At 44.5% G+C, this 26,458-nt stretch overlaps 1 protein-coding gene across 3 annotated transcripts in view; it reads right to left on the bottom strand.

Moving 5' to 3' along the window:
• The window catches only part of FNBP1L (formin binding protein 1 like), a 74,999-nt gene extending 51,321 nt beyond the window's left edge, over positions 1–23,678 (bottom strand). For all 3 annotated transcript variants that reach the window (XM_083620667.1, XM_083620668.1, XM_083620669.1), the window contains exon 1: positions 23,242–23,678. In XM_083620667.1, coding sequence (XP_083476793.1) covers positions 23,242–23,265 — 24 coding nt within the window. In that variant the 5' untranslated portion in view covers positions 23,266–23,678. The remainder of the gene's footprint in view (positions 1–23,241) is intronic.
• Positions 23,679–26,458: the final 2,780 nt, after the last annotated feature.

Raw genomic sequence — 26,458 nt, 5'->3', positions numbered from 1 at the left:
AGGTGGACACAATATATGTATTTACCACTCTCCATAGAACGTAATAATGAAGCTGAACCCAAGACAGTTAGGAACTCAAGCTTGGATATTTTATTTCTGGAAGGATTCCTCATTGGGTTTATCTAATTCTAACTCTTATCCAACTAGGTCTATCTAACCCACTAGGACTGATCCTTTTAATCTTTTCCATTGTGTACCTCAGTTGTCACAGGTAAAAGAAAGGACTTATAAAGAATGACAGGGATATGTACACCTGCAGAGTATATATGATCCTGGATGGCTGATAACCTTTGCAGGTGTGGCTTTTGGTCCCCTTTTTTAGGTCGCCCCCAACATTAATCCTCAAGGAATTTAAGACTTAAAAGACAATCATGTTCCTTTGGGAACTAAGTTAAATAAGCACTGAAGAAGTGGTCTATTCACCTGCAATACATTCTGAGTGCTGGAACAAAGAGCAATGGGCAGTTGACTAACTGACAACACATAGTGACTGAAGTATCTGTTTTCCAAGAATCTTAAATCAGCATGAGGCATGTGAAGGGTGTCTTTGATGAGTACCAAAGAGAGGATTTGGGGGGGGGGGAGAGAGAGAGACAGAGAGAGAAAATTGTGGAAAATATTGCTATGGTTAATTATACTTATCTGCTATTGCCAGAATTAGAGCATAGCACCTCCCCAGCTAATATAACACTTATTCCTAACAATAAAACTATAAATTGTATGACTTGTTAATTAATGTTGCATTTATTATTATTAAGTCACTTGGGCTATGATGATGAGCCCTAGCAGATATTTAACTTCAGCTTTCAAGCAGAATGAAGCTCAACGCTTCCATACCAGAAGAGAGAGTCATCGTCTACTAAGGCCTATAATGAATCGCAGAGGAGCATTCAAAAGGAAGTACTTTAACTGAGAATTTACATTTCTGCAGCTGTTTAATGCTTTTTGGAAAGGACACGCTTAAGAGTCACTGTTCCACAATTTAGACTATTTGAAAATGTACACATGGAACTAATATGCACAGTCCCTTTATGGCTCCTTTGTTGTCATAGGAAGTAACTATGTTGAAAGCGTTCCAAAATACCAACATCTGCCCATCCAAAAAGACTCTCCTTTCAGGAGAGACTAAGAACAGAATACAGCGTCACCACCAAAAACGGTATTCCTATTATCTTAAGTTAGTACACTTGGTTATGTGTCCCACTACATGTCATTGGCAGAAAGATGTCCACCTTAATGACACCAAATATAACCAGTAAGTTATATCAGCACTCCACACAGGGCTGCCACTCTTGCCTTATGTAGCTCCATCTTCATTCAAAAACGTCTATACGAAATACCCCGTGCTTAAGTTTTCTAGAAAAGAAAAACATTTTAGTTTTGCAAATCACTTTTTGATAATTGTGTTTTTCTTGAAGCTTTGATCTGCATAGGTCCCTTGGATGCTTCAGAAAATGTTTTATGGGTGCTCCTGTTCAAGATGACCAATCCAAAAATAGTGTGCAGTAGCTCAAGTACTGACTTCTTAAATATCTAAGATAGGTTTCTAGATCTATCCTGTTCCTTGACTTCAATAAAACATTCAAAGTGTGGTAATTAAAGGCCCTGGCACCTTCTTCCCTAGTGGCCTTTAAATTCGCATCTAACTATATATACAATATATGTTGGGAAATGGTTTGTCTGTTTGTGGTCTCTGTGTCTGGGTGACTGTCAGGGTATCATCACTAAACTCAGCATAGGGATTTCCGAGGCATGGGTGGTGGACTTCAATGTCATATGGACACCAGGCACCATGCTGAATCAATATTGTGGAGTGAAATGTCACTTTGGCATGACTTCACCTGTTTTCTGGCATAGGTTCAGCTGCCAAATTTGGCATGAACTGAGATGGGGAGTGCCAGGTGCCATTCTGAATCAAGATGGTAGACTGAGCATTACCTGTGTGTAACTTGACCTGATTTTTGACATTACTACTACTATTGTTATTTATTGAATTTATTATACTGCCCTTCATCACGAAATCTCAGGGTGGTTCACAGAATAAAATACAAGATAAAAACACATTACCCGACAGGTCAAAATTCACAAATTATATTATCTCTTTAAAGATCACAACTCTGAGGCTTCTAAGAATACCCTGGCAGCACTGGGCACTCAGTACCTGCTAGTATTAAATATTTGTCAAAACTTTTCTAATTGTACAATCGTTCTGTACCATACCCGCTCTCATGAGTCAAATCCTACTTTTCTAGATCTAAGACACAACAAATGAAACCTCGCTGCCAGATTCTCTCACTTTCCTTGTACACTAAGTGCTTGAAATATCCAGAAGTCACTAGTGTAAACAACTGTATTATGTAGGCTTCTCAAAGTTCAGATAGTTATATGTTTAAGAGGACTCCCTCCGGGTCTGCCTGTTTAAACTTGCACTCTCTAAAAAGCCCAATGGTAAGTCATTGTCAAGCACTTATGTAAAACCTTCTATTATGGAAAGCCAGCTGAATTCACATTTTGTTTTCTTCTGAAATCTGCTGACTGACCCCCAATGACACCACCTCTGTTACAGAATATCTGAACCACAGCCTTGCCAGCTGAAAACCAGGTCAGCTACACAGAGTTCTGGTCCTAAAGTTGTCTGGTTGGAAAAAAATATTTTTTTTCTGAGAGACTGTGATGATCATTGTGTTGTAATTTTACACATTACGTTGAAGTGAGTAAGATCTGTAAACTCCTTCCAAAATGTCATCTTTGGAAAGAAGTCCTAAATCAGGAATGGCTTCTTATGCTGTTTGCTCATGGTTTCTCAGTTCATTATTCACAATTTTCCTTCACGTTGTTCAGAGGATAGCTATCGCTACGGAAAAATACGCAAGTTATATTGTTTAGTGGTAAAACTCCTGGAGTCAGCTTTCCCCCCCTGCCACGCTGAACAATATAACTTACTCTGAGAAATCATATCTCAATAAAAAAGGTGCCACAATACAACAATTACTCGGTCAGAAACTTGTTAAATGATCCATATCAGAGCTGCAACTGCTGACAACTAAGGTCTACATCTCGCATAACAGAGTTTGTTTTGAGACGAAGTTAATGGTGGCTTGGATTTATTCTCAAAAGTACTTAGTTCTTAGCGCTTGTTCAGATATTACCTGGCTCTCCAAAATGAGAAGTGTGCATCTTGTTTTATGCTCCATCCATGGGGGGTGGGAAGAAAGTAACACATTCAAACAAACACAGAACCTTCCAGCTGACCTGTAACTTTCTTTCCAGAATGAGTCGGAGAAGGATTATAAAGGACCACTGAGGTCCACTCTCAATTTTACCTCCAGGCAGAATATTGGGGGTCGGTATTTTGAACATGCCTTTAACATCTTAGCCACAATATGGTGAAAACTGAAAATCATCATTGCCCTTAATGCGTACTGAGAAATTCATAACCTATTTACACATGCTAATCTTCTTTATACCAATGTCAAGAGTGAAGAGAAAACACCCTTTGAATCACCTGTGGGAATTACAGAACTTACAATAGAGTTTAAGAATCTGTTATGTCAATTTTAATGTTGTTGGTTTTTCCTCCCTAAGTGGCAAAGAAGCTTTACTAGCTGGGAATAAGAGCAAATACACCAATTCCTGAGCGGTCTGAAAGTTAAAATAAAAAGTGAGCAACAAAATCATTTTTAAAAAATAAATTGCAAAAATGTTGATGTAAACTCTGCTAAAAGGGGCTGCAAATGGTCAAAATATCACATTCATCAACCCATTGTACTAAGAAAAGCTGGTATGTTCGTAAATCCCAGTCAAGCATTTAATACAATCTTTGGTTCAAGGAATTAGAAGTGCCGCTTTCACACTAGCAGAGCTCCACTTCTTCTCTTTCCTCCAGCAAAAAGAAATATTAAAAAATTGGCAGAGTTATTTCAGTGTTTCTTTTCTCCTCCTGAAGTAGCCTTGAGTTCTGCTTTACTGGGCTGAGGTGTTGTTCTCTGTGCCACAGTTAGCACTGCTGCACTTACAGCATATAAAAGAGAACGAAGAAAATTGGCAGAGGCATATTGGATAATCTTTCGTAATATAGTGACCTATGCAAGGCCAAAATTTGGCGCCCCCCAAATGCATCTTCTTAATTACAGTGGTACCTCGGGTTACATACGCTTCAGGTTACATACGCTTCAGGTTACAGACTCCGCTAACCCAGAAATAGTGCTTCAGGTTAAGAACTTTGCTTCAGGATGAGAACAGAAATCATGCTCTGGCGGCATGGCAGCAGCAGGAGGCCCCATTAGCTAAAGTGGTGCTTCAGGTTAAGAACAATTTCAGGTTAAGAACGGACCTCCGGAACGAATTAAGTACTTAACCCGAGGTACCACTGTAAGGATCTTCTCAATTTTGCACCCCCCTCGGCTCAACACCCTGAGTGGGAGAACTACTACCCTCCTGGCCTTAAATCAGCTGTTTCTGTATCGGCTACTAAGCAGTTTGAGTTGGGGAGATTTAACCCCTGCAGCTCAGTTGTTTGGGAAGAAGCTGAGCAATGGCAAAGTGGGAACGCAGACACACAGCCTGACGAAGGAGTGAGTTTCAGTGGGCGTGGAAGGCTTTGCCTTGCATGCTTTTCTGTTCCTCCCTCCCTCTCACCCCACTGCTTGGTTGGGGAAGCTAGAAGAGATTCTGATTTGCATTTCCAGCAAGCTAAGGGGAATCTGTCAGAGCAGTTCTGGACATGTTAATTGTTCTGTCCGCACCAATAGCCCTAGTAATGCAAAGGTATTTCCCCAAGTATGACTCTGCTTATGCTGAGTCATTGGAAATGCTGCAGCCCTTCTCCCTCCCCTGCCCACACACCCCAACGACATCCCTCCATCTCACCCACAAAATTTTGCACAGCCCTAATAAGCCTTCCTATATTTAGCAGTTTCCTTTCCAACAGCTGGTGCCTTAGCAAACACTCTTCCCCCATTGCTCCGCTTTGCTTGCAAACTTACTAGGGATATTTCTGGCATTTCTACTTTTTGAACAATTACGTTTCCAAACTATCTCGCAGACTTCCTTGTCTGCAGCAGAAGTTGCAGGAAACTGGAAAGGAGAATAGAAGTTGAAGCACCCAAGTTTAGCAACAGGGGCAAGGAAGCCAGGGCAGTAATCGCACCACCTCTTACAAACCCCCAGCTTTCCAACAGGAACAAGCTCAGCAACATAAATTAAAACCAAAAGCAAAAAGCAAATTGTGACCAAAATGATTGGGGAAGTTGACGCAACCAAGGAAAATTAAAATGCTTGGGGGCTTTTTTGCTGAGAGAAAAAAAAAAGGATGAGTAAGGAAAGGCATAATGGATTTATTTATAACATTATGCATGTTGTGAAGAAAGCTGATAAAAAATACCATTCGGTGTAACTGAATGGTAGGATATTCAAGACAGATTAAAAAGAAGCGCTTTCTTTACACACAGCACGTATAAGTTGAAGTGACGGTTTAGATGCCTTTAAAAGGGAATCAATATAAATTCATGGAGAATAAGGCTATTGAAGTGCTACATTCAGGATCAGAGGTAATATTTCACTGAACACAAGTTGCTGGGAAACCACAAAGGGACATGGCCATTGCCCTAGTGTGCTGCTTGAGGACTTTCCATAGCCGATTGATTGTGAACTCTGAGAGCAAGATGAAGAACTAGTCCATGAGTAGGCAAACTAAGGCCCGGGGGCCGGATCTGGCCCAACCGCCTTCTAAATCCGGCCCGTGGTCTGGGAATCAGCCTGTTTTTACATGAGTAGAATGTGTGCTTTTATTTAAAATGCATCTCTGGGTTATTTGTGGGGCATAGGAATACGTTCATTCCCCCCCCCCCGCAATATAGTCCAGCCCCCCACAAGGTCTGAGGGACAGTGGACCGGCCCCCTGCTGAAAAAGTATGCTGACCCCTGATAGTCAAATCCAGCAGAGCTTTTCTTACATCCTCTTTTTTAAAAAAAGAACCCAATCTGCACTTTTATTCCCATCATCAAAGTAGCTGACAGCAGCATTTCTTAATTAGAACTGCATCACTGAGGATGAAGCCCCGTTAAGCAAAGAAAACTAAATAACTGAAAGAAAAGTAAATGAGAATCTGTACTGTATGATGTAACATTCTTTTCAGCTACTGTCATACTACTCAGAAGCAAAGTTCTGTACTTTATACAGCCTTGTATGATCACCTTGCATTGTTTTCATAACACTGGTTGTTATGAAAAAGGCTTTATATGCTTTATATGCATCTAAAGACATTCCCATATAGGGCATTCAAGCAAGCGGATTGATTTACTAACTTTTTCACAGCAAGGACAGTCTGTTGTAGAAATCAGAACAATATGTTAAGCATATTTAGTAGACAATGAAAAGACCAACCCACGTTGGCAGCTGTCAAATTCTGAATTGTTTGTCGACCAAGATTTTCCAGGGTTTAGTTGAAACTGAAATAAATTACTAAAGCTAGTCATCTATTTGTCAGCTATATTTCATATAGCTTCTGTTGATGAAACTATCCATTGGTAGGTGTCACGGAGCACAGAATTATACAAGACAGTCTGGAAGATGTGTCCAAAACTTTACCAGCCTACTGGTCTATTATATATCTGGACAGAAAAGGGATGTTTGAGGGGTGGATATTAGCAATTGGCTCACTTGAAGGAACTATTATTTGGTCCATCTGGGTTCCATTCAGATTACAGTGGTACCTCGGGTTAAGTACTTAATTCGCTCTGGAGGTCCGTTCTTAACCTGAAACTGTTCTTAACCTGAGGTACCACTTTAGCTAATGGGGCCTCCTGCTGCCGCTGCACGATTTCTGTCCTCATCCTTAAGCAAAGTTCTTAACCTGAGGTACTATTTCTGGGTAGCAGAGTCTGTAACCTGAAGCGCCTGTAACCTGAAGCGTCTGTAACCCGAGGTACCACTGTATATACAATCCTAGTTTGGAGCAAACTTAACTGAAAAATTTAACGTCACTCACTATTCCATGACACTTTCCAAGAGAGATAAACTCACAGCACCATCTTAGGTATGTCTACTCAGACGTCAGTTCCACTGAGTTAAGCAGGACTTACAGTGTAAGCCGAACCATGTCTACTCAGAAGTAAGTCCTACAGAATTCAATGGAGCCTACTCGTGGGTAAATGGATTAGTATTGCAGCCTTAAAGGTAAAGGTACCCCTGACCATTAGGTCCAGTCGCGGACGACTCTGGTATTGTGGCGCTCATCTTGCTCTATAGGCCGAGGGAGCCGGAGTTTGTCCACAGACAGCTTCCGGGTCATGTGGCCAGCATGACTAAGCCGCTTCTGGCAAACCAGAGCAGCGCACAAAAACGCCATTTACCTTCCCGCCAGAGTGGTACCTGTTTATCTACTTGTACTTTGACATGTTTTCGAACTGCTAGGTGGGCAGGAGCTGGGACCGAGCAACGGGAGCTCACCTCATTGTGGGGATTCGAACCGCCGACCTTCTGATCAATTTGACATCATGACTACAAGTGCCTACATACATATTAGAGGCATCCCCGCGTTATTGTGAAATAATGACCCCCCTCAAAAAAAGAGACTTACAAAGCAATCCAGAAGTGTTAAACTCATTTTTATCCCAGCGGTTAGGGACAGGGTGGGTCACTTTAACAGCTGCAATGGTATTAGTCACGTTAATGGTGTTCTATCCTCCCTGGGCCACAAAGTTAAGTAAGTGCCTTATATTTCTTAGTCTCTGGGACTAAATACAGCAATACATCTTCCACATTCCTTAGTCTGCTGATTTTAAAGCATTTAGTAACCCTAAAGAAAAGAAAAAGTCAGTCAGTTTGCTCTCCCAACTCCACTTGAGCATGGTCTCTGGCCTTAAAAAAATAAAGCTCTTTAGAACAGATGCGGGTGGGGACCTCATTTTTCCATCCTAAAAAAGCAATGGCTTTATATGCAATGCTTATAACAGTGTGGTGTGTTGTAGACTTGAATGTGTGAGAGTTTGAATCCACTTAGTTTCACATCCCCCTGGGTGGCCTTATCTGAGCCTTACCCAGATAGATGTTGCAAACCATTTCATGCCTGAAGTTCTAGGCACACAAGCAGAATATTACTACATCATACTGGCCTGCCTGGCGATACTCCCTTCATAATCTATAGGTGGAGTGAGGAGTACAATAGGCAGGACTTGTGTGTGTGTGTGTGTGTGTGTGTGTGTGTGTGTACACACACACTAACCAAGCTACCATGTGGTGCCACCAGGCAATACCATTTCTCCATATTGGCCTAAATGACTCCAGCTGTTGCTGTTTTCACCCCAGAGCTGTTGAAGTTGCTTAATATATCAGGAGTAGAACAGAGCAGACATGTAGCCCAACTCCCCCTGTGTCTTATATCAGGCTTTGAAACTTGTAACCCACCAAGCTAGTGAATCACTGCAGCCAACGTATGCCAGCCTCCTAAGGTCACAAAAGCATTATTATTATTATGGCTGCTCATGTAAAAAGTTGCAAAAAGTTATACCAATCAAGCATGTATTTTACAGCCAGATGTCTTAGTCCTACCCATCTCTTTCCCAACCAGTCTCACCCACAAGCACATGGTAGGCTAGCAGGCTTCTGACCCGCTGGGCCAAATGATTACCCATCTTAGATCCCCCACTCCACCCCAATTTGGACATCAATAGCTATGTCAAACACGGGCGACATGTGGTGTCGTTAGTAGTCCCAAGGATCTCTTACTTTCTTCATTCTTCAAAAAAGCAAAGTGGGAAAATACCAAAATCAACATCCGCCCAGAGACTATAAACAGCTCCTTAAAATATAAGTTAAGATTATGCTTTGGACTAGAAACAGAAACATGACATTATCTTCCTTACCTGCCCCATATCCAACTGGAGTGCTAAGGTGCAATCATTCACTCCTATCCATAATTTAAGGAGATTCAAACACCTTTCCTTAAACTACAACAAATTAATAATAATCACATTAATATATAAAACGATATGATTAAAACGGATACCAGATACAGAACTAAAAACTGGCCAACTGTTGAACAGGGTACCTGACCAGGAGTACGTAGTGACCAGGGCTATGGTTCCTTAAATTTAACTTGGTGCTATATCTTGAAACCTGGTGGACACAATTGATACAGGGTTAATTTCCCATCCAACAGATTTCAGTAATACGTGGAAGAGCACAGAATGCTCACGGTTAACTATCAGTTTTTCCATTTTATCTAAATGTGTTAAGACTTTCCTGGTTCACAGTGGGAGTTCTCATCTGCCTCTCTTTGGCAGCCCATCTTAACATTGTTTTGGAAGATTTCTACAGGTTTGACAGAAAAGGAAGTGGTACATTAATCCACGCTGAGCAAATTTGTATCGATCATGTATTTTGAACAGTAGATCCATTTCTTAATGTGGAGCTAAGTCAGCATACATAACGCTTGAACCAGAAGTTCCGTTTAATATTTAATCAACTGCTGTGATATTAACTATGCTGCCACCAATTAAACCCAACAACAACAACTGTAGGATGAGTTGCTTACATTTACCGTATTTGTACAATTGATTAAAACAGGCTTAAGCTTGTCGAACACAGACGGTGTTCTAGTCAAAGATTTATTAATAGCACAACGTAAAACTCTGTAGACTCAAACAGACTCAAACAGAGCTACATACACACACACAAATACACGTGTGCTTCCCATTTTCATACATTTGTCCCCAAGGCACAGAGAGGATTTCCCTGGCTCATAGAACAGACTAAAGGAGCCTACAAGCACAGAGGCTGTGTGTGCTCATTGCAGCCAATGTGTCCATTTTTGAATGTGGTCTTTAAGCACACAGCGACAAATAAACTCAAACCCATGAAATGCATGCCCCAAAATTACAGGTGCTGGCAGGACCATCTCAGGATAGGCTTTGCTTTGCTGGGGACACGTTTACACCTCCATTGAAAGGACTCCCAAGACCTATGTTCTCTTACTCTTACGTTTCCTTCTCCCACCGAGCAGCAGACAGCTGTATATTGTAGTTGTAGCTGCTGATCTCCTTGCCTTTTCTGCTCATCAATGTGGGCGCAATCAGCATGCAACACTGTGCTCAACTACTAGTGACAGAACTTCCCAGGATTGTGGAACTAGCTGTCAGTGTAAATTGCGGTTTCTGCAGCTATTGCAATGATGTAGACTCCGCTGCTGGCTGAACAGCCCTGTTACTACATTATGCCAGCATCAAAACAGGGTAGCAGCTGCCAAGAGTACAAAGACCGTAGAGTTAGTCTTATTACTTATGTAATAGTTAATGCTATAAATATGTTCAAGAGTGCTTTATATATCTATAATTTAGTTATCAATGGCCTCCTCTATTAGCAGTTGGCAATTTGCCTCACAATGGTGGAAACATGCAAATCCATTAGAGTTTGAATGGAGCATTCACGAAGCATTATTTGTTGAGCCCAAACCTCTGCCACATTCCCTCTCTCGTCAGCAAATATCAGATAAGCATAAGTGTTAAAGAGCAAATACTATGTACCAGAAAATAAACCAGTTTATTGAAACAGACGATATTTTCAATGGCTGATGTTTTACAATGTGTCTTTTACGAGAGTATCATACAAAGGAAGTGTTTGATTCGTAGAACAATAATACCCAGTGTGATTTCACAGCATACAAAACAAGAGCAAGTAAGCAGTGTTTGAGAACAGAGATCCAGGGGTCTGAAGTCTTTCATATGTTGGACTCGAACTCCCATCAGTCCCAATCAGCATAGCCAACAGTCAGAGAGATGGATTTGCAATCCAATAACATCTGGAGGACTGCAGATTCCACACCCGTTTCAGAGTTATGGAAAATCTATGCATTTGACAAAACGTCTTTCATTTACCAAACTTTTTATTTTATTTTAATGAGGTACCATTTTGGTGTTTGGAAATGTGAGGAGCCCTGTGCCTAATACTGCTGTTTGACAGCCTTCATTTCATCAAGGATCACCCAGCTGCTGCTGAGCAACACTTATTATAGACGGAACTACAGCTACAAAGATCAGCCAAGATTCTGTACTTTGGGGGACCAATTGCACTGGGCAATAAAAGTCAGTACGGAGGGCGCACATTTAATTATACCCTTCTGTTCCCACCCCCTCCTTTTCAAGATTTTATAGAGCTGGAAAAAATGACAATTGCCCGAAAGGATGAGTACACAAACTTTTTGCCAAGGAACCAAAGAGAGCTCACTAATAAACAGCATGTGACGCTGCAAAAATCTGGTGTCATTCAAATGTTTTGGACTATAATTTCCCATTACCTCCAGCCAGTGTGAATAGCATGGGCTATATATGCCTGCAGCTTAAACTTATGCATACTGCAGAGTTCAGAAGGGGGAAACTTTGGTGATTGAAACTGGATAAAGGGTAAGGTAAAGGGACCCCTGACCATTAGGGTCCAGTCATGGCCAACTCTGGGGTTGCGGCGCTCAACTCGCTTTATTGGCCGAGGGAGGCGGCGTACAGCTTCTGGGTCATGTGGCCAGTATGACTAAGCCGCTTCTGGCGAACCAGAGCAGCGCACGGAAACGCCGTTTACCTTCCCTCCAGAGCGGTACCTATTTATCTACTTGCACTTTGACGTGCTTTAGAACTGCTAGGTTGGCAGGAGCAGGGACTGAGCAACGGGAGCTCACCCCGTAGCGGGGATTCGAACTGCGACCTTCTGATAGGCAAGCCCTAGGCTCTGTGATTTAATCTACAGCGCCACCCACGTCCCTATGCACTAAAAGACAGCATTCTGCACAAACATTAAGAGAACACTGCAAACTCCAAACCACTTCAAGTGTACTGTCAGACACAAGTCCCCAACAGCATCCCCCTACAAGTAACCAGGGTATCTCCCATGTCTCACTCTCTCTGAAGTGTATGCCATCTTCACTAAACTGCAGTGGCGGAACAATCCTTTCTCACTGGAATGGATAGCTCTGCTGAGACTGAGACTCAGAGAGTCATGGGTTCGAGCCCCACACTGGGCAAAAGATTCCTCCGTTGCAGGGGGTTGGACTTGATGATCCTCGTGGTCCCTTCCACCTCTACAATTCTATGATTCTAACAGCTAGTACCAATGTCTCCCACAGAGATGGTGCAAAGGTAAACATGCACGGTGCAGAAGGGGAGGGGAGGGGAAGCTGATGGACACGAAACCTCACAAGCAGGTAATGTGCACGCACTCTATTCCAAGCACTGCTACTGCTGGCCACATACTCACAACTGCAGAATCAAAGCCTGGAATAATAATAATAATAATAATAATAATAATAATAATAATAATAAATTTATTTATATCCCGCCCTCCCCAGCCGGAGCTGGGCTCAGAGCGGTTAACAACAATAAAATAATACAGCATTCTAAAATCAATTCATTATAAAATCAGTTCAAATCAAATTAATGGCAACCATTGGGCTAGAGTTCTGTGAGGATTACCAAAGGAGGGGGTCAGGCTGTGCCTTGGCCAAAGGCCTGGTAGAACAGCTGTCTTGCAGGCCCTGCGGAAAGATGTCCGCAGGGCTCTAGTCTCTTGTGACAGAGCCAGATCGGAGCCACAGCCGAAAAAGCCCTGGCTCTGGTTGAGGCCAGCCTAACCTCCATGTGGCTCGGGACCTCCAAGGTGTTTTTGTTTGAAGACCGTAAGGTCCTCTGTGGGACATTCCAGGAGAGGCGGTCCCGTAGGTACGAGGGTCCTAAGCCGTATAGGGCTTTAAAGGTTAAAACCAGCACCTTAAACCTGATCCTGTACTCCACCTGGAGCCAGTGCAGCTGGTATAGCACTGGGTGAATGCGATATCGCAGCGAAGACCCCGTAAGGAGTCTTGCCGTGGCATTCTGCACCCGCTGGAGTTTCTGGGTCTGTCTCAAGGGCAGCCCCACATAGAGTGAGTTACAATAATCCAGTCTGGAGGTGACTGTCGCATGGATCACAGTGGCTAGGTCAGGGCGAGAGAGGTAAGGAGACAACTTGGAGCTTGGCTCCTTACCTCGGAGGAGATGAAAAAATGCCGCCTTTGTTATAGCTGCAATCTGCGCCTCCATGGAAAGGGAGGTGTCGAAAATTACACCCAATCTCTTAACGGACAGTGTTGGCACTAATTGCACCCCCACAAGAGATGAGAGTTGCCCCCCACAAGCCCATATCCTCCCGACCCAGCCAAAAGACCTCTGTCTTCAAAGGATTTAACTTCAACCGGCTCCCACGTAACCATCCAGCCACAGCTTCCAAACATCTGATCAGTGTGTCCGGGGCTGGCCATCCATCAACAGATAGAGTTGGGTGTCATCAGCATACTGATGGCAGCCCAACCCAAAACTCCAGACAAGCTGGGCGAAGGGGCGCATAAAGATATTGAAAAGCATCGGGGAGAGAATTGCGCCCTGCAGCACTCCACACACCAAGGAGTGGCGCGACGACAGTCCCCCCCCCCCCAGCGCCATCCTCTGTCCCCGACCAGAGAGAAACGAGTGCAGCCATTGAAGGGCTGTGCCCTGCATCCCCACATCTGCGAGGCGCTGGTCCAGGAGTTCGTGATCGACCATGTCGAAGGCTGCTGACAGGTCTAAAAGAATCAGCAGCCCCGGCCCAACTCGATCCAGCTGCCTATGGAGATCATTTGTTAGGGCAACCAGAGCCATCTCGGTCCCATGACCAGAGCGGAAGCCGGATTGGAATGGATCCAGGGCCGATGTTTCATCCAGAAACCCACCAAGCTGTTCAGCAACTGCTCTCTCAATCACCTTACCCAGGAATGGAAGATTCGAAACTGGTCAGTAATTGGATAGATCTAAAGGATCTAATGATGTTTTCTTTAAGAGCGGGCGCACGACTGGCTCCTTCAATTCCCCTGGGAATGTCCCGGTGCCAAGGGAAAAATTGATGATATCCCCTAGGGGGGGGGGCCGCACCTCGTCTGGACACACTCTAATCAGCCACGACAGGCACGGGTCAAGAGGACAGGGGGTGGGCTTTCCAGCTCGGAGGAGTCTGTCCACATTGGCTGGGGATATCCGGTCAAAGTGGTCCAATACTGGACCCGAGGACAGTCGAGGGGCCTCGAGTTCTGTTATTGTATCCAAATTGGCAGGGAACTGATCAGACACGGTGTTTCATTGCACACTAAAGCAGGAGGAATAAAGTCTCTCTACAGCCACCAATGGACACATTCTCCCAGGGGAAAGTGGTTGGAGGCTGCTTACCTCAAAGTGGGTGAAGCCGAAGCTCGCATCCCATTCTCACACACAGAAACTTGGTTCCCCTTTAGTTCACACACAGCTCAGAAATACTAAGCAGACGGTGGAGGAAGAGAACCGTGTCCTTGTCCCCGGTCAACTTCTTTGCTGTGCAATGCTGAAAAGACTAGCGCTGCGCAGCATGGAAATGCAACAAGGTCCCTCTGTCTAACCCACTGTTTTTATCTCCAGTTAGCTGATCCATGCCAGGACAAAGTTCTAAAAGGGACCTGCATAGCCTGGATACCTCAGCTGGCTAGACCACGGTGCTGATGACACCAAGGTTACAGGTTCAATCCCAGTATGGGACAACTGCATATTCCCGCATTGCAGGGGACGGAGGGGGGCGGGACTAGATGATCCTCAGGGTCTCTTTCCAACATTACAATTCTATGATCCCATGGACCAGAACAGCCACCTGGGTGCTCAACCTCCATCAAGCTGCTTTGTGCCTACAGGAAATACTCTGTTGCTGTTGCTGCTGCCAGTTTAAGCATTTATAATTTTACTTGATGAACTGGCTTTAATCCCGTAAACCATTATGCGATTTTAATGGTGCATAAATAAATTGAGTAGTAGCCATTACAACCACCACCTAGGCTCCTCCTTAGACATGAAGGGATTGCTAATTTCCCCCTCTTCCGGATGGAACTTCTCGCAATGCAATGAAAACCGCTCAGGTGGGTTGCCTGGCATTCAGAACTGGCTTTTCAGAGCATACAAAGAGCTTGGGTGATCATGGTGGGGGAAGAGTTTGAAAAGCTTCAGTGCACATCCAGAACACTTTGTGTGGCCCTTTGGATCCCAGCCAACACTCACAAATCCCGCTGTCAGAATGTATTATTTGTGTTTCCGCTATGCCATGGTTTCAAGCTTAATTTGATATTAGCCTCCCTCATTCTTTCACCCCCAGCTGTGATGGAATAATTGCACTTCAGTGGTCTCAAATATGCCAGATATTTTGACAGGTAGCTTCTTATCAGAAACCTTTTAATTCTTAAGAGGCAGGGGGTTGTTAAGTGTAGACAATCTAACTTTAAAAAAAAGAAGCAAAAAATGAAGCTACGTGGTTTTCGTAAAGTAAAAATGGGGACAGATGGTATTATTTTGAAAAATAATACCATGTCCACTTTGCAAATAGTTCTGGGAACTACTGAGCTAGATAAACTATAATTGAAGAGAAGAGTTTTTACTTCAGTAGATAAGTTAGAACAATTTGGTTGAAAACCACTGGAATATCCCTGTCAATCTGGAATATTTAACTAACGGAGAAAAACAAAAACCCTCAGGATCAGTGATTCACGTTCCCTGGAAACACATGTCCGTGGACTCAGACAACTGCTGGAAAAATATTGACTAACAGGGTGAAGTAAAACAAAATTCAGTTGGAACAGCAATTGGCCTAGTAAGTTGCTTCCCCCCCCCCCCCCATTACATTTTCATGCCTCAACGAACTTTGCCATTCTAGAGTAAGGTAGCATTACAGTTAGCCAACTCACCTGTGGGCAATAACAATTCCTTCCAGGCAAGTAACTCACCTAACCTGTCACTCAAGCTGCCTCTACGGTATGAGCAGGAAAACTGGTAACATTTCTGTGGGCTTTCTGTTATCTATCCACAGCACTGAAGCAAAGGGAGTCGGTTCCATTACGGAACTTGCAGAGGAAAAAGGCCCTTATATCTAAGAATCAGCTCAAGTCTGAAAGCATCCACATGAAATAAATAAATAAGAAACACGGTTGAAAAGGTAAAGGCACTCACTCAGGAGCACACACACACACACTAAAAAAACTTGCATCATAGTCCAGAGTCATAACGTTTTGCAATACGTGGCCGAGAAATCTATCTGCCACAACCACATTCCATTACAGCGTCCTACTCTTAAGTACAAGAGAGCATTCCAAAAGAAATTAATAGATAGAGTTACAGTTGCTGCATTTTTCTTTTCCAAATACACTGTCGTGGGGGGGGGGGCGACGACTAGTAAAATGTAAGTTAAGCTACAAGTCAAAGATGGATTCCTTAGGGTCTCTTCAGGACCCTTTCAGATGCCCCAACATGGAGGCAATTTATAAAGGATGCTGTGTCACCTTAAGTCTAGGTTAAGGTCCCTGCCAAAGAATGTCTAGGTGCCTTTTTTGCAATGGCATTAATTATTATTTTTCATTTCTACACCGCTTTATATATTTAAAGAAAAAAATATCTCAAAGCGGCTTGCAACACATTGTAACATCAAATAGAACAATACATAATAAAACCAATTCAGGCTTCAAGGAAAATATTTCAGATCCTTTTTAAGTGGCATTTTGCTTTCACCCTATTTATTTACCTACTTAATTTATATAGCTGCCTCAGAGCAGAATAACTCTAGGAAGGCAGTGCGGTGCAATGGTTAGTGTTGGACGAGGTCAGGGTTCAAATCTCCACTCAGTGGTGAAGCTTACAGGGTGACCCTGGTCCAGCCACAGCCTCTGAACCTACCTCACAGGGGTGTTATAGGGATTAACTGGGGGGTGGGGGTGAGGTGGGGTTGAACCATGTACTCCTTGGAGAAGAAGGTGGGAATCTACATGCAGTAAATAAGCTGTTCAGCAGATCTGCTTAAGAAAGATGGAGGAACCAGCCAGATGAAGATGTCAGTCCCCAACCTCGCATCCAGAGATCTCCATCTCTGGTCACAATTGGACCCGTGCCAGTTGCAAAACGCACCTGGCGCCTGGCTAATTTCTAACACTGCTTGAGAAATCAGTGGGGTTTACTTTTGAGCAGGCGTGCATTTTAATACACTGTAAACGTGTTAAGCCCCTGAGCTAATTCTCAATCATTCGTTTAATTACAAAGCACAGGATCCATGTAACAAGTCCGGTTACCAGGAGCCCTGTGCAAGAACTTTTGCCCCTTCTCCTCCCCACACTTCCCCCCCCCCCATTGGGTGGGGGAGCCAGGAGAGGAGGTGGGATCACTGTGTCTAGCAAGCTGAAATGCTTGCACTGGTGGAAAGCTGAATTCCTCCCAAAATAAGGTAGTCAAATCGAGGTAATGAATATACATCATTTCTTGGTACATAAAAAGCAAAAATAAAAACATGGTCATGGGGGGAGGGGAAGCAAGTGTGTACAACACACCAGAGATTAAGCCATTTCAGGGAGTGCGTATAATCTGTGGGGACGCACATCTCAAAAGAAGCCTTGAAGCCATTTTCCTGCACTATAAAGCAAAAGAAACAGATTTATAGCTTTCCAAAGGTCAGCTCATAAGTGTGTTATTATCATTTTTGGACTCCAATTCTGTATCAAAAGATACAAAAATATCCAAGTATTATGAGCACACAGTGTAAATCCTTACACATGAAGCACTTGTTTTATAAGTAATGTTATGAGGCACAAAGTATAGCCAGAAGAACAAATTCGTAAAGTGCTTTTAAAACAAAAAACAAAAAACCCCCACTAATCTACAATAGATATACAATAGCATATACTATTAGAAATACAGATACAAATTGAAATTTATCAGTTCTCATTGCAATCACATCTTTGTTGTTGTTGTTGTTTAGTCATGTCCGACTCTTCGTGACCCCATGGACCAGAGCACGCCAGGCATTTCTGTCTTCCACTGCCTCCCGCAGTTTGGTCAGACTCATGTTTGTAGCTTCAAGACTGTCCAACCATCTCATCCTCTGTTGTCCCCTTCTCCTTGTGCCCTCAATCTTTCCCAACATCAGGGTCTTTTTCAGGGAGTCTTCTCTTCTCATGAGGTGGCCAAAGTATTGGAGCCTCAGCTTCACGATCTGTCCTTCCAGTGAGCACTCAGGGCTAATTTCCTTAAGAATGGATGCGTTTGATCTTCTTGCAGTCCATGGGACTCTCAAGAGTCTCCTCCAGCACCATAATTCAAAAGCATCTATTCTTCGGCGATCAGCCTTCTTTATGGTCCAGCTCTCACTTCCATACATCACTACTGGGAAAACCATGGCTTTAACTATACAGACCTTTGTTGGCAAGGTGATGTCTCTGCTTTTTAAGATGCTGTCTAGGTTTGCCATCGCCTTTCTCCCAAGGAGAAAGATGCTGTCACCATCTGCAGTGATCATGGAGCCCAAGAAAGTAAAATCTCTCACTGCCTCCATTTCTTCCCCTTCTATTTGCCAGGAGGTAATGGGCCCAGTGGCCATGATCTTCGTTTTTTTGATGTTGAGCTTCAGACCATATTTTGCGCTCTCCTCGTTCACCCTCATTAAAAGGTTCTTTAGTTCCTCCTCACTTTCTGCCATCAAGGTTGTGTCACCTGCATATCTGAGGTTGTTGATATTTCTTCCGGCAATCTTAATTCCGGCTTGGGATTCATCCAGCCCAGCCTTTCGCATGATGAATTCTGCATATAAGTTAAATAAGCAGGGAGACAATATACAGCTTTGCCGTACTCCTTTCCCAATTTTGAACCAATCAGTTGTTCCATATCCAGTTCTAACTGTAGCTTCTTGTCCCACATACAGATTTCACATCCTAGGCAGTTATTTAAAGACAAGCCAGGTTGAAAGCTTGTCTGCCACCACAATTCATGACATGTCTTCCTTTGCCATCAATGTTATCAAAATCTGCAATCCTTCAAATGTCTAATTCATCATTATTTGTGCAAACAGGAGCTAATCCTAATTCTCGGGTGCACAGCGGATTTTTTCTTGTTCATCTCCCATAAAAGTGTTAGAGCAGTGGAAGAGCCCCACGTTGGCCAGGGGGTTGGACTAGATGACCCCCCATGGCCCATTCCAACTCCACAATTCTACAATTTTCATAGCAGGACTTGAGAAAAGCTATTACTTTTACATACTAGTTCTCGTCTTTACTCTGCTTTAGAGCTCCAATGCTGTCCCAGATACATCCCCATCATAAATTAATGAGACACACCTGCTAATGCAACTGTCTTCAGGGCTAAAGACTAAATGTTACCATGATATAAATTAGATCAAAGATGACATGTTTTGCCAGAAACCTCAATTCTTTGGCCAGTACACAAGGGTTCAGTGGTTAATATGGGTGGAAAGTTTTTACTATAACTCCATTGTGCTGGAACGTGGAAGAAGCAGGCTAGTAACCCAGGTGGTTCCAAAACTGTCACATGAGGCACAAGTATTTCCAGCTATGGTTGCTTCCAGCTAAGGCCAGCACTCCATATTCTAGTACAGTGGACGCTCAGGTTGCGAACGTGATCCATGCAGGAAGCACATTCGCAACCCGCAGCGTTTGCAACTTCCTGCGGCCAATTGGAAGCCATGCCTTGGTTTCCGAACGTTTTGGAAGTCGAACGGACTTCCAGAACGGATTCCGTTCGACTTCCAAGGTACCACTGCACACAAAAGCAGCAGTGGCACTGGCAGCAGGAGAAATCTGCAGTCGGCGGGTGATATTACAGATGGTAAACTCACCTAGCAGATTCGATACTGCTTTCTATTATAAAGGCTTCATTTACCCTGGCCTCTGGCACTTGAGGTATATATTTTCAGGACCCACCCTATTTTTTGTGATTGCTTAAGTTTTAAAACTGTTTCTAATGATGCAGTTTAAATTGTTGTGACCTATCCTGGGACCATAACAGGTGAAGAGTAGGTGACAAATAAAAATAATACAAGCATAAATAAACGCCCATTTCTACTGGCTGTGCAGAAGAATGCTTTGTTGCCTTTGCATAAATATTTTTTCTCTGGTTCCAATTAATACTGCATATGCCAGAATAGTAGTGCTACTTATGATCGTCTTCCAAAACAACTACTCTATTCCGAAGTTAAAAATGGAAAGCGTCATGCTGGTGGTCAGCAAAAGAGGTTTAAAGACTGTCTCAAGGCAAATCTAAAAAAAATGTAGTATAAACACTGACAACTGGGAAACACTGGCCTGCGAGTGCTCCAGTTGGAGAACAGCCTTTACCAAAGGTGTCATGGGCTTTGAAGACACTCAAACTCAGGATGAAAGGGGGAGAACCATGCTAAGAGGAAGGCACGCTTGGCAAACCCTCACCGTGATCAACTCCCGCCCGGAAACATATGTCCCCACTATGGAAGGACGTGTGGATCCAGAACTGGCCTCCACAGTCACTCACAGACTCATTGTTAAAACCGTGTTTATGGAAGACAATCTTACTCGGCTAAAAGTGATCGCCAAAGAAGAAGAAGCAGCAACTACTTGCACTACTGCCCAATATATATTGACAGAGAAATGGCACGCTTTTCCCTTCAGAAGCTGTTATGACTCAGGAGGCATAGAACAAGACAGAACAGGGTTTTAGAAAGGAACATATCAGCAGATCATCTACACAGGTCAAGAGGGTCTGACAACCTGAAACAAATGGCACCAAGTCAACAGGAGGAATGGTAAGCATTGTTTTTTCGGCAATTTAAAAGACATAGGCTTAGGTTTATTTCATACAGAAAGTCAAGGAATAAACGTAGGCCTAATTTTAAGAATAAACTAAGTGTTTTAGAACACACTGAAAGTTTAGGTTTTTTATTTGTATCTTCAAAGGATTTTCCAGGTCAGCTTTAAATCCAGAAAAACAAGAAAATGAGAAAACAGTAAGAAAACCTGAAAAATCTGGTAAATGACATAGTAAAGAACAAATGCGTACAGTACATGTTTTGCACTGTTTCTTCTGAATAAAGCCTGCCACTATGTACTATACTGCAGTCAGGTACACACAAAGACACACAGTAAAAAAGATGATACCTAGGGCTACTTCAAGTAGCATATTATGGCAGAATCCAGTCAATCAGACTGTAATCAATCAGAAGAAACTCCTATTGAGTTCATTGCAGCTAACTCCCAAACAGGGTTAGGATTGCAGATTTGCTTACCATATTCTTAATGCTTAGCCTGATTCCTTTACCTATCCCTCCAAAAGAGGGGTTATGAACAGACACATTTAAAGCTTTATTGATGCTGCCCGCATACACATAAAATATGTATTTTATTTTCAAACCAACAGGTTCGAAAGCACTATAACCTGACATGACACCAACAGGCTATAAAATGTTAAGAAGCTTACTCTTCGGAAACATGAATTCCTTCTGTAGCTAATGTAGTTTTGTGAACAAATGAATGTCGTACCATGGATCCCAAACGCCTTGTGACTCAAACGTTTTCGCTCCCAAACGCTGCAAACCCGGAAGTGAGTGTTCCGATTTGTGAACATTCTTGGGAACCCGAACGTCTGACGCAGCTTCTGATTGGCTGCAGGAGCTTCCTGGAGCCAATCGGAAACCGCACCTTGGTTTCTGAACGTTTTGGAAGTCGAACGGACTTCCGGAACGGATTCCGTTCGATTTCCAAGGTACGACTATACAGTATTTCTGTGTCCTTATTTTGCTAACGGTGTGTATAAACACTTGATATAATACTAAATTTTGTAAAAATGCTTATTGGAATATAATGCAGATGGTGACGGGAAAATCTCTGCAGTCTACTGAAGCCAACATCAAAGTACCCCTTAAGCTAGAGCCAAGCATAACCACTGAATGACAGGGCATGCTGATAGCCCATACACACAACAAAAACCTATTTTTAATAGTCCTACGTCATTTTTATTAGTCAAAGACTGTCATGCACCAGCCACTATATGGTTCAGAATTGGGCTTCAAAATTATTTCCCCAACCTCAAATGTTCACCATGAGCCTCCTTCCATTTATTGAACCAACAGAGGGAGTGCTCATCTGTACAACGGACCAGTGGCAGCTGGTGCCTTAGGAACTATGTCATGTTGGCTCCATGGAGCTGTTTTTACCTTGGCTTTCCTACCCTTGTAGCAATCAGCAAGCTCTAACTAATGAGATTTTCAAGAAAGGAGACTGCATGGTTCTGAACAGCAAAACGAACCGCTTGCCTGTTTCTCGACCCACCCAAGGATTTGTCAGAAAACACTGTAGTACTATGCACAAAATTTTCTGCACCAAGGAGCAGCGTCTTAGAATGTTAATATATGGGTTTCCCAGTGACTCAGACCTGCCTGCCTGACCTGCATCAACAATAAGACTGCAATTCCTCTGACTTTAGCCCTAGAGTTCGAATGAACGCAAATAAAGGCTAGATCTGCAACTTGTCTTCCAAAAGGAGCTTGCAGCGCCCTCAGCAAAAGCCCCTCGCCTCGTCTTTTTACGACCCCCCCCCCAGCACATCGCTTTCTCGTCGTAGCCCTTCCCTAGTGGCCCAGTATTGTCTGAAACTCTTCAAGCAGGATCCAAGGCGCAGCTGACTCACACCAAAGGGAAGCAATCAAACCTGAAAGTCATTTTCACCTTTATTTTCTTAAGCGGGGGGGGGGGGGAGGAGGGAGGGGAGGGGTTCGCTACATACACAAACTGCGCGCAGAGCCACCGGCTTATCTCACCAAGCCGTGCATTCAATGTGCCACTGCTGGCTTGTGTCCGAACACCTTTCCTTTGTTTAAGAAAGAAGACAGAGAAAGAGGAAGGGGGGGGGAGACCCTGCATGGCAAGTAAACCAGAGCAACCCACGCACCGCCCATAGAAGAGGAGGAGGGGGGCGCCGATGCGAGGGTCTCACCCGCCTTTCACCGCTCCCAGGGTCCTGAAATGAGGGGCACCCCGCTTTACACGCCAGCAGGGGAGATTGGGGTGGAAGAGGAATAAGGGGGTCGCCTCCACCAAGAAAATGACAAATGAGGATTTGTGTGGCGTCCCCCCACCCCTTTCCCAGCCCTCTGCTCGCCTATCCAGGGGAAATTCCCCGACCCGACCCCCCAAAAAAACCCCACTCGCCTCCCCTCAGTACCCATTACCCGCCTCGGGCGCTTCGCCACAACACTTCCTCCAACAAAGGCGCCCCGACCACCCGCGCGCATCCCCGGGCACGGCGCCTCCCCAAAGGAGCGTCCCCCCCCAAATGAAGCCGTCCTCCCTCTTTTTTCTTCCCTCGGAGCGTGGACCCGACCCCCCCCCCTCCCAACCACCAGACACAATGAAAGGGCGGACTACTCACCCACAGCTCCGTGCCCCAGCTCATGGCGACTCCGCAGGCGGCGCAAAGCTCCGCCGCCGCTGGCGCTCCTTTGTGGCGCTTCTCGTCAGGGCGCTGCTGCGGCTTCGGCTGCTGTTGCTGCTGCTGCCGCCGGAGAAGGCGCGACCCCCGCCGCCCCTTGTTTGTTGCCCCCGCGTCGCCCCCTCGAAATTAGCACCGGGAGGGAAGGGGGTGGCAGTCTCGCTTCGGGCGCCTGGGAGACGGGCGGAGAGGTGGCGGCGGTAGCGGCAGCCGAAGGTTCAATCTCCAGCTCCGCCTTGCTTGGGGATGGGAATTGGGAGAGGAGGAGGGAGGAGGAGGAGGAGGAGGAGGAGGAAGGCGGGCAGCCGCGATGGAGGCTGGGAGAGGGGCGGGCTCGGCCACCGCCACCGCCGCTCCTCAGGGAGGCCCTGGGACAAGACGCGAGCCGAGGCTGCGGCTCCGTCGGAGGTGGCTAGGGCGGCACGCTTCCTGTTCCCGCCCGAGGGACGCGCCCTCCGCGCGCAAAGTTGCGCCGGGAGGAGGCGCGGCAGTCGGAGGTAAGAGGAGGCGGCTGCTGGGTCGCTTCAGGTGGCAGGTGAGCGCAGGCGAGGCGCGGATTGCGCTCCTCCTGCGAGCAAACCGCTCTTTGCGCCTAGGAACTTCGCGCGCCAAGCAGCGCAGGTGGCAGGCTCTTTTGCGGCAAGGCCGACTGCTTGCACCCCTCTCCAAAATAATAAAAAAGGCTAGCTTCGATTTTCAAAAGGAATGTCTTTGTATGAATTCCTTTTGTATGGACTTTGTATGGGCTACTGTCAGAAATTTATAAGAGGCAACAAAAAATAATCTGTATAAAACACACTCTTCAACATTCCTCCGTTAAAAATAGGGAGGTCCTATCCTGTAGTAGTAGTAATAATAATAATACTTATACCCCGCCCATCCGACTGGGTTGCCCCAATCACTCTGGGCAGCTTCCAACATATATAAAACACAATAAAACATTAAGAAAACTTCATCATAAAGAGCTGCCTTCAGATGTCTTCTAAAAGTTGTATAGTTACTTATCTCCTTGGCTCGGGAGTCGCATAACTCTATACCGCCCAACATTTCTCAGATAAAAATAGGGGTGTCCTACCATACCCTCCAACATTTCTCCAATAAAAATAGGGACGTCCTAAGGAAAAGCAGGACATTCCAGGATCAAATTATAAACTGGGATGGCTTCTGTAAATCCAGGACTGTTCCTGGAAAATAGGGCCACTTGGAGGATCTGCATAACTGTGCCCCTCAAAAGTTAGTACTGAGCCCTTCTGAGGTCTGTGCCCAAGGCTGATGCCTAGTTAGCCTAATGATGGTACTGGCTGTGACATCCAGGTTCTAGCACACAGACCTGCCCTGCCCTGCTGCTTCCCTAGTTAGGTGCTTTGGGGTTCTTGTTTTTAATTAAAGGGGGCATTCCAAACGTTGAGTGGTAAAATCCACGCTACGACCACCTTAAACTCGGCCACCTCGTTTTATCTGAGCACAGTCAGGGACTGCGATAATGCCTCAAGGTGAAGGCAGGCAGCCTTTTTCAACCAAGCCCTTGGCCAAATTTCAGAACAGGAAGGACAGGTTCTAGCCATTTTTGAAGGGTAATGCATCCGTTGGTCTTTTTTTAAAGACAGAAGCTAGTAATCTTCCATTTCAGAAAGAAAGGTCAATCTGCACATGCTTAGAAACACTCGGTCTGGAATTGTTTCCAGTAAAAGTTGCCAGGCTCAAGCTCAATGAGGAAGGAGGTGGCCAGGAATTTTTTGCAGCTGCAAAGTGAAGAAACAAAAATGTTGGCTGCTAATTGTTGTTTTGAGTGTGGAAGTCACACTACCTCCAGTGAAATCTAAAATTCAGTGCACTCAGTGCATTGCTTAAGATAAGCAGGGTCCCTGTTCAAAGTGGCTTCTCATCTAATAGTTGTAATACCAGGGATGAAGTCCCACTTTGAAAAAAGCTCCATCATTGTATACCTTTTAAAGGTAAACGGACCCCTGACCGTTAGGTCCAGCCGTGGACGACTCTGGGGTTGCGGCGCTCATCTCGCTTTATTGGCCGAGGGAGTGGGCGTACAGCTTCCGGGTCATGTGGCCAGCATGACTTAGCCGCTTCTGGCGAACCAGAGCAGTGCATAGAGCAACGCTGTTTACCTTCCCGCTGGAGCAGTACCTATTTATCTACTTGCAGTTTGACGTGCTTTTGAACTGCTAGGTTGGCAGGAGCAGGGGCTGAGCAACAGGAGCTCACCCCGTCGCGGGGATTCGAACCGCTGACCTTCTGATCAGAAATCCCTAGGCTCTGTAGTTTAGACCACAGCGCCACCCGCGTCCCACCCATACCTTATAAACCACCACACAAATTGCTATAGTTTGCTTTCAATTGCAGTGAAACATTGTTATTCCAGCAATAACTGTTTGAGAGAAAGTAGACCCTCCTGCCTTCCCCTGTTCAACATTTGTACTTGTGAATGAGGAAAGATTGTAGGAGTGCACACTTTTTGGTTTGCACTCATTATACTTCCAGGTCTGGCCGGTCCTTCTGTTCAAGGAATGAACAGAATAGGAAGTGGTTTCTTTATGCTACTCCCTACACATCTGCACCATTTTAGTAATGTCAAATGCAGCCCATCTTCCTTTTGTCCAGTGGGGGGAACATGAGTAGGACCACTGATTGAATGCATGGAATGACTTGGTGGCTCATGAGAATTAGAGCGCTAAACAGCATAGCTGTTCATGTGAATGTAACCTCATTCTGTAAACCTCAAAACATTCAGTTCCACAGAAGTCAGATTCAAGGTGCTCCAGGACTAGATACTGTATAGGAATGAGTGAATAAAAGGCCTCTCCAGATGTGATGCGTTCTTGATACAATAACAGCACATTAGTGGTGGGTTTATTCTGCTTTATTAGTTGTTCTGTGATGCTTCCCCAATTTTACGTTTTCACTGTCTGAAAAGACTATTGTGCAATGAAAGCAGGACAACACCCCCACAGCACATTTGTAGTATGAAAAATTACAGGATTTCAGCATTAAAAGTTACAGGATATGCACTGATTGGAAGTGAAGCAATATGATAACTTGAAAACTTTGCATTTGCACAACCACCCTGTGCAATGGTTAGTCTAAGAAATAGCAACTGATGCTAGGTCTCTAATGAACTTCATGGTTGCATGGGTATTTGAAT

This window comes from Podarcis filfolensis (assembly GCF_964270895.1).
Source record: "Podarcis filfolensis genome assembly, chromosome: 6".
Taxonomy (NCBI): Eukaryota; Metazoa; Chordata; class Lepidosauria; order Squamata; family Lacertidae; genus Podarcis; species Podarcis filfolensis.
This window is presented reverse-complemented; position numbering and strand designations above follow the sequence as displayed.